The 13,928-nt window shown below is 52.1% G+C and overlaps 2 protein-coding genes across 2 annotated transcripts in view; one reads left to right on the top strand and one right to left on the bottom strand.

The window, feature by feature from the left end:
* The first annotated feature begins 489 nt into the window (after positions 1–489).
* Positions 490–11,619, top strand: PLK1 (polo like kinase 1). Its single transcript, XM_014483385.2, has 10 exons — positions 490–1,570; positions 2,227–2,395; positions 3,484–3,628; positions 4,865–4,958; positions 6,211–6,430; positions 9,020–9,175; positions 10,186–10,263; positions 10,453–10,607; positions 10,705–10,887; positions 11,126–11,619. The coding sequence occupies exons 1-10, from the start codon at positions 1,169–1,171 to the stop codon at positions 11,330–11,332; spliced, it is 1,809 nt and encodes a 602-aa protein (XP_014338871.2). The 5' UTR covers positions 490–1,168; the 3' UTR covers positions 11,333–11,619.
* The window catches only part of ERN2 (endoplasmic reticulum to nucleus signaling 2), a 23,239-nt gene continuing 20,925 nt past the window's right edge, over positions 11,615–13,928 (bottom strand). The window contains exons 18-22 of the mRNA XM_005910903.3: positions 13,018–13,165; positions 12,801–12,928; positions 12,164–12,287; positions 12,013–12,080; positions 11,615–11,922 (exon numbers count right to left, since the gene is read on the bottom strand). Of these exons, the coding sequence (XP_005910965.2) occupies positions 11,710–11,922; positions 12,013–12,080; positions 12,164–12,287; positions 12,801–12,928; positions 13,018–13,165 (681 nt within the window). The 3' untranslated portion in view covers positions 11,615–11,709. The remainder of the gene's footprint in view (positions 11,923–12,012; positions 12,081–12,163; positions 12,288–12,800; positions 12,929–13,017; positions 13,166–13,928) is intronic.

Genomic DNA, 13,928 nt, shown 5'->3' with positions numbered 1-13,928 from the left:
GTGATTCTCAGGGTTGCCACTTAAGTATCTGTGGAAGCCAGACAAGCAAAGGGGCAAAGGAGGGTTAGCAGGGAACTCTGACAAACTGGGAAGGTATGTTAAGCATAGAGTTGCAACAGCTAATAGTTTTTTCTTAAGGAAAAGCCACAAAGCTTAATTTTTATGTGAGCTCTCTTGATTTTTCAGTCCTGTCTATGAATCCAAATTTTAAAAAGTGAAAGACCAAACAAAACACCTCTGCAGCCAAATTTGACCTTGGCTTACCAGTTTGCCAGGCATTCTGCCAACCTGACATCTTTCCCTCTTACAAAGCAATTGAGGGTCCATTATTTTAGGCACTGGGAGATAGAGCAGTGAGCCAGCCAGCCAGTTTTCTTGCAGAATGACCCTGGCGGGGGTGGTGGGGTTCTGGTACTGTACTTCTCAAACTTCAATATGGGTGGGAATCACTGGGTAGATTCTGAATTGGCGGTGGTGGGGCTGGGGGGTGGTCTGCGTTGAGGCCTGAAGCTTTGTCTTTCTAACAAGCTCCCAGGTGTTGGTGATGCTGGTGGCCTCTGCTGTTATTTGAAGAAGAGTAGGGGGTTTGCCTGGAAGGTGCGTTTGCCTGGCAAGCATCCTCTTTATACTTCGATTTTAGTTTATGGGGTGATTTGGAAGAGAGCTGGTGACTTCCGAGGCGGATATTAGGGCTCCCCCATACAGTCTCTCATGCCAGGCCTCTGTCTTCAAGAGTTTATAATCTAGAAGGCGAGGTAGGGGTGGAGGAAGGTGCTGGGAAAAGCTTCCTGGAGGAGGTACTCGCGAACTGCAGGCACTTCCCCTGCCGCCGAGAAAGGAGAAACCCTGAACTCCCCCTCTTCTGGGGCGGGGTCTCAGCAACCCCACTGCAGCTTTGGTTTCCCAGGCATCCCACGTGTCTTCCGTCCGCCATCCCTGCCAATCAAGCTCCTCCCAGGGGCTGGGTGAGAGTTTAAAGGCGGCTGCAGTGCCGAGCGCTCCCAGAGTGCCGCGCGGCGGGCGGGTTTGGATTTTAAATCCCCGCGGCCAATCAGTAGCGCGTAGGCTCTTGTAACGTTCCCGGCGCCGCGTTTGAATTCGAGGAGAGGCAGAGCCGTGCCAAACCTCTGCCTAGAGCCTGCTAGGTCCGCTGGGCAACTCCGGGAACATGAGTGCGGCGGCAACTGCAGGGAAGCTGGGGCGGGCACCAGCCGACCCAGGGAAAGCGCCCGGAGTTGCAGCTCCCGGGGCTCCGACGGCCGCCCCGCCGGCGAAGGAGATCCCGGAGGTCCTAGTGGACCCTCGCAGCCGGCGGCGCTATCTACGGGGTCGCTTTCTGGGGAAGGGTGGCTTTGCCAAGTGCTTTGAGATTTCGGATGCGGACACTAAGGAGGTATTCGCGGGCAAGATTGTGCCTAAGTCGCTGTTGCTCAAACCGCACCAAAAGGAGAAGATGTCCATGGAGATATCCATTCACCGCAGCCTCGCTCACCAGCACGTCGTCGGCTTCCACGGCTTTTTCGAAGACAACGACTTCGTGTTCGTGGTGTTGGAGCTCTGCCGCCGGAGGGTGAGTGTCACTGCTGGGGAACTGGAACTGCCCTGGGGGCAGGGGTTGGGGCGCCGGGAACCGGAGCTGCTGGGGAAGGGGCGCCCCGGGGCTCGGAGCTGCTGGGGAAGAGGTGCTGGGAACCTGGAACTGGAAATGGAGAAAGTCTTAGGGAGAGAGAAGGTTCTTGGCACTTGGGGTCTCTAGGGAAGGCGGCTTCTGGACGCTAGGAGTTGGGCAGATTGGGGGAGGTGCGGGAGAACCTTGCTTATGGACGCCAGGGCTTCCGGAGTTGCTAGGTAAGGGGTATTGCGGACCCTCACTTTCCGGAGTGGGGTTGGGTCAGGCAGAGGGTAGTTGGAGCCAGACTGCAGAGCTTCCGGGGGAGGGGAGAGGTAGGAAAGGGACCTGTTGCTGCCAAAAGTTCCGGGACCGGGATACTGGGGACTCTGAGCTTCCGGAGTGGGCTGAGGGGTCCCAGGTAAGGGACTTGGGAAGGAGCCAGTGGGAGAGGGTTGCTATGAACTGTTGCGGCCTGGTTTGGAGGGGAGTCTGGATCATAGTTGTCCTGGAGAAGAAATGGGTAGTAGGGTCCTGGCTGCCTTTACCTAATGACACCCCCTCCCTGCCTTGGGTCTGAGCTCCGGCTCCCATTTCTGCTTCCCTCCTGCTCCCAGTCTCTCCTGGAGCTGCACAAGCGGAGGAAAGCTCTCACGGAGCCCGAGGCCCGCTACTACCTGCGGCAGATCGTCCTGGGCTGCCAGTACCTGCACGGAAACCGCGTTATTCACAGAGACCTCAAGCTGGGCAATCTCTTCTTGAACGAGGATCTGGAGGTGAAAATAGGTAAGGAGCTGGGCCTGCAGGGGCACTTGACATGCAGTGGGGATAAGGAGGAGCTGGGAGGGAGGGGGGGGGAGAGGAAATTTGGAAAGAGACAAGGGAGGGAGGAAGAGGATGGTAGGAAGTCTGGGCTGTTGATTGCCTCTAGAATCCTCTCTATAGGACGGGAACTTGAGCCACAAACCAATGTCTTGTCTGCAGATGCGCTTTGGGGGGGTGTGTTCTTCTATACAGTTTTTTGTTTTTTTAAGAATTTGGATTTGTTTTCACTTTTTAAAAATATTTTTTAATTTACTTATATTTGGCTGCACTGGGTCTCCGCTGCTGCATGCCTTTCTCTGGTTGCGGGGAGTGGGGGCTGCTCTGTGTTGCAGTGTGCGGGTTTCTCATTGCAGTGGCTTCTCTTGTTGTGAAGCGCAGGCTTCAGCAGTTGTGGCTCCAGGGCTCTGTGGTTGTGGCAGGTTCAGTAGTTGTGGCACATGGGCTTAGTTGCTCTGTGGCATGTGGGGTCCTCACCGACCACGAATGGAACCTTTTCTCCAGCACTGGCAGGTGAATTCGTCACCACTGAGCCATCACGGAAGCCCCTCATTTTCACTTTTTTAAACTGAGCGCCTTGATGTAAAATTTTGAATTTGGAGCTCCTTTTAAACACTCCAACAGTACAGGGGTAGCGTTCCCTCAGGACAGCTCTTTGCTGTACTGAACAGCAGCTATTCCCTTTAGATGCCCTATGGTTTGCCACAGTCCCCACCCCTCCGTATCACTTCCTCACAAACTTGCCAAGTAGCCATCTTGACATTTACTTGCTTAATCCCTGTAGGCATTTGAGTTTTGCTATCCTTGTCAGTTCCCTTTTCGAAGTAAACCCCCCCTTTCTAAGGGGAGGGGTGAAGAGGGTCTTTGGGAGGCCCCTCCCTAGGGCCAGCATGGTGGGAGGATTCCTGGGTAAGCCTCGCTGCACACAAGGACTAGAGGCTTTGAGAGATCACTTGACCCTGGGTCTTGATGGTTACATCTGAAGCAGCTGTCTGCATTGACAGACGACAGAAGCTGGCATCTGAGCCTCCATCTTCCTCCCTCTGTCCCAGGGGATTTTGGACTGGCAACCAAAGTGGAGTATGACGGGGAACGGAAGAAGACCCTGTGCGGGACTCCTAATTACATAGCTCCTGAGGTGCTGAGCAAGAAGGGGCACAGTTTCGAGGTGGACGTATGGTCCATTGGGTGCATCATGTAAGTTGGGAGTTGTCTCAGGACCCACCAGTCTCAGCAAGGGGCTTTCTGGACATTTCTCACTTGATAGACTTTATCCTGCAGACCTTTCCGCCTTTGGAAAGGCTGCTCCAGAGGACAGATGGCCTCCGAAGGAAGCCTCATTGCTGAATTGGTATATCCTGTAGGATTCCTGCAGCCTGGGCTGTGGGTTCAGGGAATGAGGGAGGGAATGTCTCCACAAACTTGCTCTGCTGCTGCTAAGTCGCTTCAGTCGTGTCCGACTCTGTGCGACCCCATAGACAGCAGCCCACCAGGCTCCCCCATCCCTGGGATTCTCCCGGCAAGAACACTGGAGTGGGTTGCCATTTCCTTCTCCAGTGCGTGAAAGTGAAAAGTGAAAGTGAAGTCGCTCAGTCATGTCCGATCCCCAGCTACCCCATGGACTGCAGCCCACCAGGCGTCGCCGTCCACGGGATTTTCCAGGCAAGAGTACTGGAGTGGGGTACCATTGCCTTCTCTAAACTTGCTCTAATCCCTTGCTATTCAAAGTACGGCAGACCAGCTGCAGCATCACCTAGGAACTTGTTACGCAGAATCTCAAGACCCAGGCTAACTGGATCACAATCTGTATTTTAAGACCCTTGAGTGATTTCCATGCACAATAAAGTATTAGAACCACTGATCTAAAAGCAGCATTGGGTGGGAAGAATTAGGCCAGGAGTGGTGCTGGCAGGAGGAGGTCCTGTGGTCCGTCTGGGTCAAGGCCATCAGAGGTGGGTGGTGGGCAGAGGTTGGCCTGTTCAGGTGTTACCCCTTTTGTTGTTTCCCTGGATACTGGAGAGTTAGAAATGGCTTTCCTACTTCTTTGCATTGGAATTTCCCACATGAAAACTTGTAGCCTAAAGTACAGAACTGTTAACTGTGGGGCTGCCTCTGAAGGAGCAAGTGGCCCCTGCTTGGACCTGTTCCATGTTATCCAGCAGCCTCTGGCTCCTAGATTACCACAGGCTATAGCTAAAAAGTCACTGATCCATTAGAACCCAGTCTCATCACCTGTATTCTGCCGAGGGCACCTCCCTGCCAGTTTGTGGCTCCTGGGACTGGTTAGTGAACTTGTGAATTGTCCTCTGGGGCCCCAGAGTCACAGTGAATGCCCAAAAGATGTCTGACTTCCTTTCTGGCCCTGGGAGGATTCCTCCCTGCATCTGGGTTTTGGTTGGGAGCCTTGAGCCAAATCCCTCCTTGTGCTTACAGGTATACCTTGTTAGTGGGCAAGCCACCTTTTGAGACCTCTTGCCTAAAAGAGACCTACCTCCGGATCAAGAACAATGAATACAGTATTCCCAAGGTGACTAAAACCACTTTAAGTTTACATTTGTTTTATTTAATTCCCTCCCCCACCAAGTGATTTACGGAGCCCAGCCATATCCTGGGGAAAGAAGTGGGTCAGTGCCACCCCCAGGGTAGGCGTAAGAGCTTTAGAGGGTCCTGTCTGAAATTGCATAGAGTCTGACGTATGTGCACAGAAACAGGTTTTCTTGGGATGAGAGTTTGTAGGCTCTCAACGGTTGGGCAGATAACCCAAAAGACGTGTAAAACAGAGAGAAAGAGCCAGAGTAGGGGGCAGACGGAGAAGTGCTGCTTAGCCTGGCAGTGGACTGTCTTGCTTCAGGTGGGCTCTGCCACTTTTTAGCCAGAGCACAGTGGACAAATGGCCTGAGTCTTCTGAGCTGCAGTTTCCCGTCTGTAAAATGGAGTCCCTGCCCCAGAGCATCTTGCACACAGTGAGTGCTCACAGAATTGCGAGCCACCGTGAAGGCAAAGTGGTGTGCTTTTGCAGCCACCAGCAGGAGTGCATTGAGAGGGATAGTCTGCAGCAGTCTGGCACACAGCTGCTTCCCGGTTCGGCATCTTTGTCTTAGGTGAAGCCAAGAGCCCTGTCTCGAGACATCAGGACAGATGGGCTGAATCTGTTACAGAGGGTCAATTATTGGGCCGAGCAGAGTGGTTCCGAGTGTGGGGGTTGCCCCTGACTCTGCCTCTGTGTGGGTACTGGCTCCACCACTCACTCGGGATGTATCTTAGGCACTTTAACTTCTCTGTGCCTGTTTCCTCATCTGCAAAAGAGGGGTGGTACTAGAGAGCTTCACTCCTTGGGTGTTTCTCTGAGGGTTAAGTGAGTTCATCTACATGAAGCGCTTACAGTATTTTGCTGATAGGTAGTAAGTACATAGTTGATGCTAGGCTTACTGTGCATTTGACCTACCCTGGGTTGGGTCTCCTTACCAGGGCTCCAAGCTTGGTGCTGTGTCCCCACTTTATAGATGAAGATACAAAGGCCCAGAAAGTTGGGTTGGTTGACACAGCTGGTGTTAAGGGACAGAACTGGGACTTAACACCAGGTCTTTATGACTTCCAAGCCTTTGTTTTCAAGTGCTGTTCTAGTGGTGAGCAACTTGTCAACTTAGGAAAGCTGCCAGTGGAAACTTGGGACATTTATAGCCACTGAACATGGTGTATTTGAGGCTGGGTAGGGGGTGGTGGTGCAGCAGCCAGGTCGTGTGTCATATCCTGCTTATGACTCCCCATCTCCCTTCCAGCACATCAACCCCGTGGCCTCCTCCCTCATCAAGAAGATGCTTCAGCCAGATCCCACTGCCCGCCCAACCATTCACGAGCTGCTCAATGACGAGTTTTTCACTTCCGGCTATATCCCTGCCCGCCTCCCCATCACCTGCCTCACCATTCCACCGAGGTTTTCAATCGCTCCCAGTAGCCTGGACCCCAGCAATCGGAAGCCTCTCACCGTCCTCAATAAAGGTAAACCAGAGTGTGGGTAGACAGCCTTGCCTGCCTCAGTGTGTGAATGGATGGTCCCCAAAGCTCTGGTGTGCAGTAGGACAGGCCCCAGTCTTTGAATCCCTGGTCCCCATCCTCATATGGCAAACGCCTTTCCCCATAGCCCTGTCAGGAAAGACAGACCTTACTGTGACTGAATCAGACCTGTCGTGTCCTGAGAGAAGAGAGGAGCTAAATGCCATGGCTGAACAATTCTTAACAGTTTGTTTTTTTAAATCACTGATATCGCCCTGCATGGTTCATTGGGAAAAATGTTGAGAAGCTTCAGGTACACACATGGAGCACAATGTACGTGGGACCCACATCGCCACCAGAGTCAGCACTTAACTAAGATTTGTAATGTATGCTTGGTTCCTTTGAAGTATTTTTGAAGTTAATTCCATACGTCTTGCCATTTTACCTCCAGGAACTTCTGTGCGCATCTCTCTAAAAGGATGGACATTTTCTTACAAAAGCGCATTTCATTGCTTGGTTTGTCATTGTTTCTAGGTCTCTTCAGAGAGCAGAATTAGAAAATACATAACTGGAGTGGGGGGTGACCTTAGATTTATGCCATTTCTGATTCACATTTTTGAATGTTTTATTTTAGTATTATTTCAAAATATGAAAAGTATAAGAATAGACAGAATCCTCCTGTATCTTGTACCCCCTTTTCTCCACCAATTAACATTTTTCAACATTTACTCTATCTCTCATTGTATGTGTGTGTATTGTTTTTGTCCCAAACATTCTGGCCTTTACTACTTAGTACTTCAGTGTGTATTTCCTAAAAACAATTCTTTTACGTAACCACAACACAGGACATAGTTATCAAGTTCAGGAAATTGAAATTGATGCAAACTTGTCTTACAGCAGTCTTTTTCTCTGCTGTGAAATTACAACTTTAATTCTCTTTTGGTAATTTGTAAGTGTCTACTTTAATATTATAGGGTTTTACTTTAATTTTATGCTTGTATTTCTTTTTCTCTCACAATGAAAACCTTGTTTGCTTACACGGTATACATGAATTTTCAACGTATATAAAGTATGTTATGAAACTGTGTTTATTTCCATGCAGTTCTTTTTGTCCTTAAACTATATTTCTCTCTCTCTCTCTCATACACACACACACACACACACACCCCCCCCAAGAAAAGCCACTTGAAATACTTTATTTCTCTGTATGGATATAGCACAACTTTATGAGTTCGTTTCAGTTATGACACTGCTGTTTTAAGGATAACTTTTTCTTTTTGCTTTAATTTTTGATATTTTCTTTGATCATATGAGTATTTCCTTTGAATGGTGATCACTGGTTAAGGTGGTGCCTCCACTGCATAGTTACCGTTTTTCCTTCGGTGATTAATTTAAGCCCCATGGGGAGCGTCTCTGAGAGAATACTGCTTCTCAGACTTCAGCTCACTGATGTTAGCATCTGTGGTGAATGTAGCAGCAGTTATTACTGTGGTATTCTCATGGTGATTTTTCCCCTTTTCTTGTTCCTTCTACATCTATTAATCAAAATTCTTCGGTAAGGAAGAGCTGTCACTTCTCTCCCATTCATTTATTTGGTTGGTATGGACTCATGGATATTTAGTCTTAGAGCTATAAGATAACATTGTTATTTTAAAGGATTGCTTTTTTTTTTTTTTTTTTTTTTTTAGTTTTAGATTTTGGACATAAAGCAAAACCCAGAAGTAGAATGAACTTTTTGGGGAATACATAAATTCCATTTTTCATCATCTGTTTTTAATAATTATCATTGTCTGCCTATACTTGTTTTTATCGTTTCCACCTTCTTCCTTTTCTTTCTGCTAGATTTTTTGGGAGGGAGGTTTTGTTTTGTTTCCTCTTCCCTGGTTTGTGGGTCCTCAACCAGGTACTAAACCCACGGCAGTGAAAGAGCTGAGGGAAACTAGAAACTAGAAACTCTCTCTAGCAAGAGAGTTTTTAAAGCAAGTCTCAAATATTCTATTCTTTCAAACTTAAGTCTTTATCATAGCATAGATTTTCTAAATTGCAAATTCAGATCTTTAAATATTTTAAGAATTTCATGTTGGTGGGGAAAGAATTAAACTTTTAAGCATAAAAGGCAATAAAAATCATCCATGATTCCACCACCCAAATACACCTAGTCTTAAAATTTCAGGGTGTATCTTTTTAGATTTCAGTCACATACAAGTACATAAAGCAGATTTTAGGGGGGAAAACCTCTTATGTTTTCATTAAATGCCTGTTAGGCCATCTTATGGACTGCAATTTACTGAGCCCTCCCATTTTCCTGGATACAGAAGATGCTTTTAATTCTTAGATTGAAGCCAGGCAGCTCCAAGCTGCTCAGGACCAGAGGTTCCCAGCAGGGCCCAGCATTGGGTCAGAGGCCTGAGTGTCTGAAGCATTATGGCTGTGTGTGGCCATGAAGCCAGCAGGGCAGCTCCTGCTCTAATAACCTGCTGCTTACCTAAAGCAGTGGCAGCGTAAAGAGCTTCTCGAGCTGTGGTTGGGGGTCCCAGGCCCTCACATCCTGCAGCCTTTGTGCCTAACTAATGACCATGTCTCCTCTCCTTACAGGCATGGAGAACCCCATGCCTGAACGTCCCCGGGAGAAAGAGGAACCAGTGGTGCGGGAGGCCAGTGAGCCCATCGACTGCCATCTCAGCGACATGTTGCAGCAGCTGCACAGCGTCAACGCCTCCAAGCCCTCGGAGCGGGGGCTGGTGAGGCAAGGTGGGCGCCAGGCCAGGGCACCTGGAAAGGGCAGGGAAGTCTCAGCCGCAGAATGCTGGCAGCTTGTCCAGGCCCCCAGCTCCATAATGCCTTTCCTTCTCCCATTTCCTGTACATTACAGTCCAGGGAAGTTGGCCTGCTGGCTCAGGCCTTCCATGGTCAGGCCTCTCCTTTCTTTTTGTGACTCATCTGTTCTGTCTCCACAAGTGCCCCACCTTTTAGCAGCTCCATATGCTGGCTGTGTGCTTCTGCAAACACTGTCTCTTCTGCTCAGGGAATTCCTCTGTGGCCTCAAGACAGTGGAAATAACAGACCCAGGCATGCTCCAGCTTCAGGGCCTTTGCTCACACCGTTCCCTTCCCCCAGCACTCGCTTCATCCAGATCCCTGCATGGCTGACACTCACCCCTTCACGTGCTTCTACCAGCATTACCTCTATGAGCATCTCCCTGCCCCCAACCCCTAGCATTTCTCCTCCCCCTTACCTGCTTTATGTTTTCTCCACACCACTTCCCATCTAACATAAAGTTTCCACATTTGTTTATTGTATTTGAAAGAGGGGATTATAGCATGCATGGAACATCACATTTTCATACATCTGAAATTAGCTTCTCTTATAATTTTTTAATCACTCAAAACTCACTGATTCTCACCATGATAGTTATAAATAACTTACATTTCTGTGCATATTTATTTTGATTGGTCTCTAGCCCTGGAGCCAGTTTGCAGGCTCCAGGAAGTAGGTTTTGTCTTTGCTCACTATGTCTGTGATGGCACCTGGCACACAGTGGGCCTTTGCTAAACGGGTCAGCTGAACGCACGGGTAGACTCGGCTGCACTGTGACTTTCTGCCTCAGTGCTGCCTGTCTAAGCTACTTGATGGCAGAGGCCCGGCTCTGCTCTCCTCTGGGGCCCCAGGCCTCTGGACCGAGTTCCCTGGTATGGGCCACCCGAGCACATCAGAGAGGAAGAGGCTCGTCCTGACTGTTGTCTTGTCTGTTTCTGTCCCAGAGGAGGCCGAGGACCCTGCCTGCATCCCCATCTTCTGGGTCAGCAAGTGGGTGGACTATTCGGACAAGTATGGCCTCGGTAGGTTTCTCCCAGGTGGGTGGGTAGCTCGAGACCCTCCGAGTTGTTACAGGCACTTGCTTTTCTTGACTCTCGGGTCCTCTTCCCTCAACACTCTTTTGTCTGCATCCCAGGCCTCCTAGTTCCAGCTTCCAAGGCCCTCTCTGCTCCCCCTCCCCCTTTCTGAGGTCTCCTTCCCCTCACCACTAGGGTATCAGCTGTGCGACAACAGCGTCGGGGTGCTCTTCAACGATTCCACGCGCCTCATCCTCTACAGTGACGGCGACAGCCTACAGTACATCGAGCGCGATGGCTCAGAGTCCTACCTCACCGTGAGCTCCCACCCCAACTCCTTGATAAAGAAGGTGAGTGCTGGTTGGCCTGTGCGGTCCTGTGTTGCAGAGTGAGGGCTGTGCCCGGGGACAGGCGCTAACTCGACTCCCTCTCTCACCCTCCAACCAGATCACCCTCCTGAAGTATTTCCGAAACTACATGAGCGAGCACTTGCTGAAGGCGGGCGCCAACATCACGCCTCGGGAAGGCGACGAGCTGGCCCGGCTCCCCTACCTGCGGACCTGGTTCCGTACCCGCAGTGCCATCATCCTGCACCTCAGTAATGGCTGTGTGCAGATCAACTTCTTCCAGGTGAGCTGGGCCCTGGAAGGCTGGGGTAGGGTGTCTGTGCCTCTCTGCCAGCCCACGGAGTTGGGTGGAGAGTTGGGGGCATGGACCCATCCTTGGCAGCAGCAGTAGAAAGAAATGAAACGTGTCCCCTCCCGCCAGCCGGCCCATCTTCCCTCTACTCCTGCCAACACACAGTAGCAGCTGGGGTCTTCAATCACCAGTAACCCCTCTGTCCATCTTCTTGCCCTCTCCCTCACAGGACCACACCAAACTCATCCTGTGCCCACTGATGGCCGCCGTAACCTACATCGACGAGAAGCGGGACTTCCGCACATACCGCCTGAGCCTCCTGGAGGAGTACGGCTGTTCCAAGGAGCTGGCCAGCCGGCTGCGCTACGCCCGCGCCATGGTGGACAAGCTGCTGAGCTCGCGCTCGGCCGCCAACCGCCTCAAGGCCTCCTCATAGCCCCCCACCCCCCGGACTGGCGCCTCCTCCCCAACTAGCACCTTGGCCCACGCTGGTTAGCACCGTGGTGCCACTTTATAGTGTGTCCCCAGCCCTGGGGGCCGGGGCGAGACCTTCGTCATCCCTGCAGGTGGGGGCTGCTGTGTAAGTTATTTTTGTACATGTTCCGTGTGGGTTCTGTGGCCTCTCCCCTTGCCCTCAGGCCCACCCTATGAATTGTACAGAACGTGGCTGTTGAATTCGGGACTGTGCTTGCCTTTATACACATTAAACATACGTGAATCTTCCTTTCCTTCTTGTGTTCCCTGAGGGGCACACGCTGTTGCTCCGGTGGCCCCAGCGGCCTGGCCTCTGCTGGTCTGTCGACCCGGGCGGGCTCAGCTCCCCGCTGCCCCCGGGCTCGGCCCCCTCACCCCTGTGGCCGGTGGATAGTAAGGCAGGAAGAGGCTCTCGGAGGCGCAGCTTCTCATGGCACCGTGCGTGTGTAGCAACAGCCGTGGGAAGCGGTTGGTAAAGTACTGGACAAAGCTGTCGGGGACAGAGCCCAGCGTCCGCCGTACCTCCTCTGGGAGCTCCCTGTAGTGGTGCTTCTGGAGGGTTGGAGCAGAGAGCTGGGGCTCAGCCGGACCAGGCCTCAGGCCTCCCCACCGTCCAGGCCCCTCCCGAGCCCTGGAACACACCTTGTTTCTCACAGCACGAAGCAGGTCTCGCACCGACGTCCCCTTGTACGACCGGAACCTTCTCAGATCTGTAGGCAGGCAAGGCGTTGGCACAGCCGTCCCTGCTGGGGCGTCCCTTTGACCTCCCGGGCCCCTCGAGTCTGGCCTCTACCTGTCTGCAATGGCACCGAGATGTGCTTGTGCCAGTCACTCCGGACCACCTCGGAGCCTCCTGCCTCGAGCGCCATCACCAGGGGCCCTTGCTCAGGCTCCTTCTCCAGCCAGTCACTGACGTCCTAGGACCCACAGAGCTGCTGAGCCTCCTGACCGGGATTGGAGGCCACAGGCCAGGAGGGTCCAATGGCTGGGGGCATGCAGCAGCCAGAGCTGCTCAGCTCAGGGTAAAGGATTGTTGCCTCCTGTCGAGTGGAGCGTCTCTGCTACACAGGGTCTAGTCCAACCTGTGACAGAGGCGCTGTATTCCCCATTTTACAGACGAGCAAACAGGCTCAGTGAGTCAAGGTCACAGAAGTGGAATGTGCTGTCTGGGCATGGGAATAGCATGAGAGATAACTAGGGCTGAAAGGAATGGGGTATGTCCTCACACCAGGGGCAGCTGGGCTTGGAAAACGGTGCTGAGGAGACCATGCAGGGCTGAGAGGGCAGCGTTTGGGAGTCTGGGCTCTGTCTTAGTTTAGATCAAGGAGCTGGGCTGCCTGGAACACAGATGAGTCTCTATCCCCCAGCCAACCTGGTTTCCCTTGCTCAGAACCCAAACTTTCTGAGGCCTCTCCATATTTCCAACTGACCTGGAAGAACTGGAGCTGCTTGGCTCTGCTCCAAAAGAAGGGGTGGGCCAGCACCTGGTGAGCGGAGGGGCGAGCCTGCGGCAGGGGGCTGAGCATGGCCTCCACCAGGTTCCGGGCGACGACCTGGTCTGCAGGGGCAAGAGGGAGGGGTGGCTTCAAGCCCGCCCAGCCTCTGCCTTGCTTACCCCCCTCCTCTGCCAGCCCAGGTCACCCTCACCGTGGGCCTCTTCCTCCAGGTGAGCCAGACAGGGAGCCCCCACAAGGATGTTTGCCTGACGATAAAGACTCTCTCCGAAGGGGTGGCTGCCACCGGAAAGCACGTAGTAGAACACGCAGCCTGCAGAGAAGATGTCCACTGCGCTGGTCTGGGGGCCAGAGGGACAAAGATGAGGAGGAGGTCTCTGCTCCAGGAAGTCTCCCTGGCTGCGCTCTGCCCAGGGCTGGTGTGGCAGCAGCCTGGGATTTGGTTCAGGCTAGAACTCAAGGATGCTTTCCAAGATGCATCTTCGTGGCCCTACATTCCCTCCCCTCTGCACTAGTAGAAGGGACGTGTGGTTTTCATCCAGAATCTTTGCGCCCACTGAGCCTCTAGTTTAGGTCTCCACGCGTTATTCCTCCAGGTCTGGTGGGTGATGCTGACATGTCCGAGTGAAGCTGGCTGGGCATGAGGCAATAAGGCAACAGTGGGGACAGTGATCTGGTACCGTCCCCATCCATAGCTGGCCTCTGGCACTCAGCTGCAGCTGGTTGCCTCCAGGGGACTTTCTCGGGTGGCAGAGCTTTTGATTTTGCAAAAGAATCCAGAAATCTAGACTTTTATGTGGAATTTCTCAGAAGTTAAAATGGTGGCCGCAAATTTAAAAAATCAAAGCCCGCATAGGCTCCTAACGTCAGTGCCCTGGTTCTTGGGTCTCCACGTTGCCACTTCTAGCTCTCGCTCGACTTCAGGGGTGGGGGTGACTCTGTCTGTTCACCTGTGTGTTACTCTCATCCATGCCTATGATGTCCCCCTGAACACTGACTCAAAAATCTGTGATCCTGGGTCTCCAAGTGCCTCCGGGGTTCAGACACTGCTCTATGACTCAGTTACATTAGCTCATGTGTGTGTGCGCATGCTAAATCACTTCA

This window comes from Bos mutus, chromosome 25 (assembly GCF_027580195.1).
Source record: "Bos mutus isolate GX-2022 chromosome 25, NWIPB_WYAK_1.1, whole genome shotgun sequence".
NCBI classification, from domain to species: domain Eukaryota; kingdom Metazoa; phylum Chordata; class Mammalia; order Artiodactyla; family Bovidae; genus Bos; species Bos mutus.
Note: the sequence above shows the minus strand (reverse complement) of the source record. Positions and strands in the feature narration are given on the sequence as shown.

What these genes read in the sequence shown, in the direction of transcription:
- PLK1 (XM_014483385.2), top strand. Translation starts at nt 1,169, where the DNA reads ATGAGTGCGGCGGCAACTGCAGGGAAGCTGGGGCGGGCACCAGCCGAC. An exon ending in GGATCTGGAGGTGAAAATAG is followed by an intron (nt 2,396 to 3,483) that starts GTAAGGAGCTGG and finishes CCTCTGTCCCAG; the next exon opens with GGGATTTTGGACTGGCAACC. An exon ending in TGCAGATCAACTTCTTCCAG is followed by an intron (nt 10,888 to 11,125) that starts GTGAGCTGGGCC and finishes TCTCCCTCACAG; the next exon opens with GACCACACCAAACTCATCCT.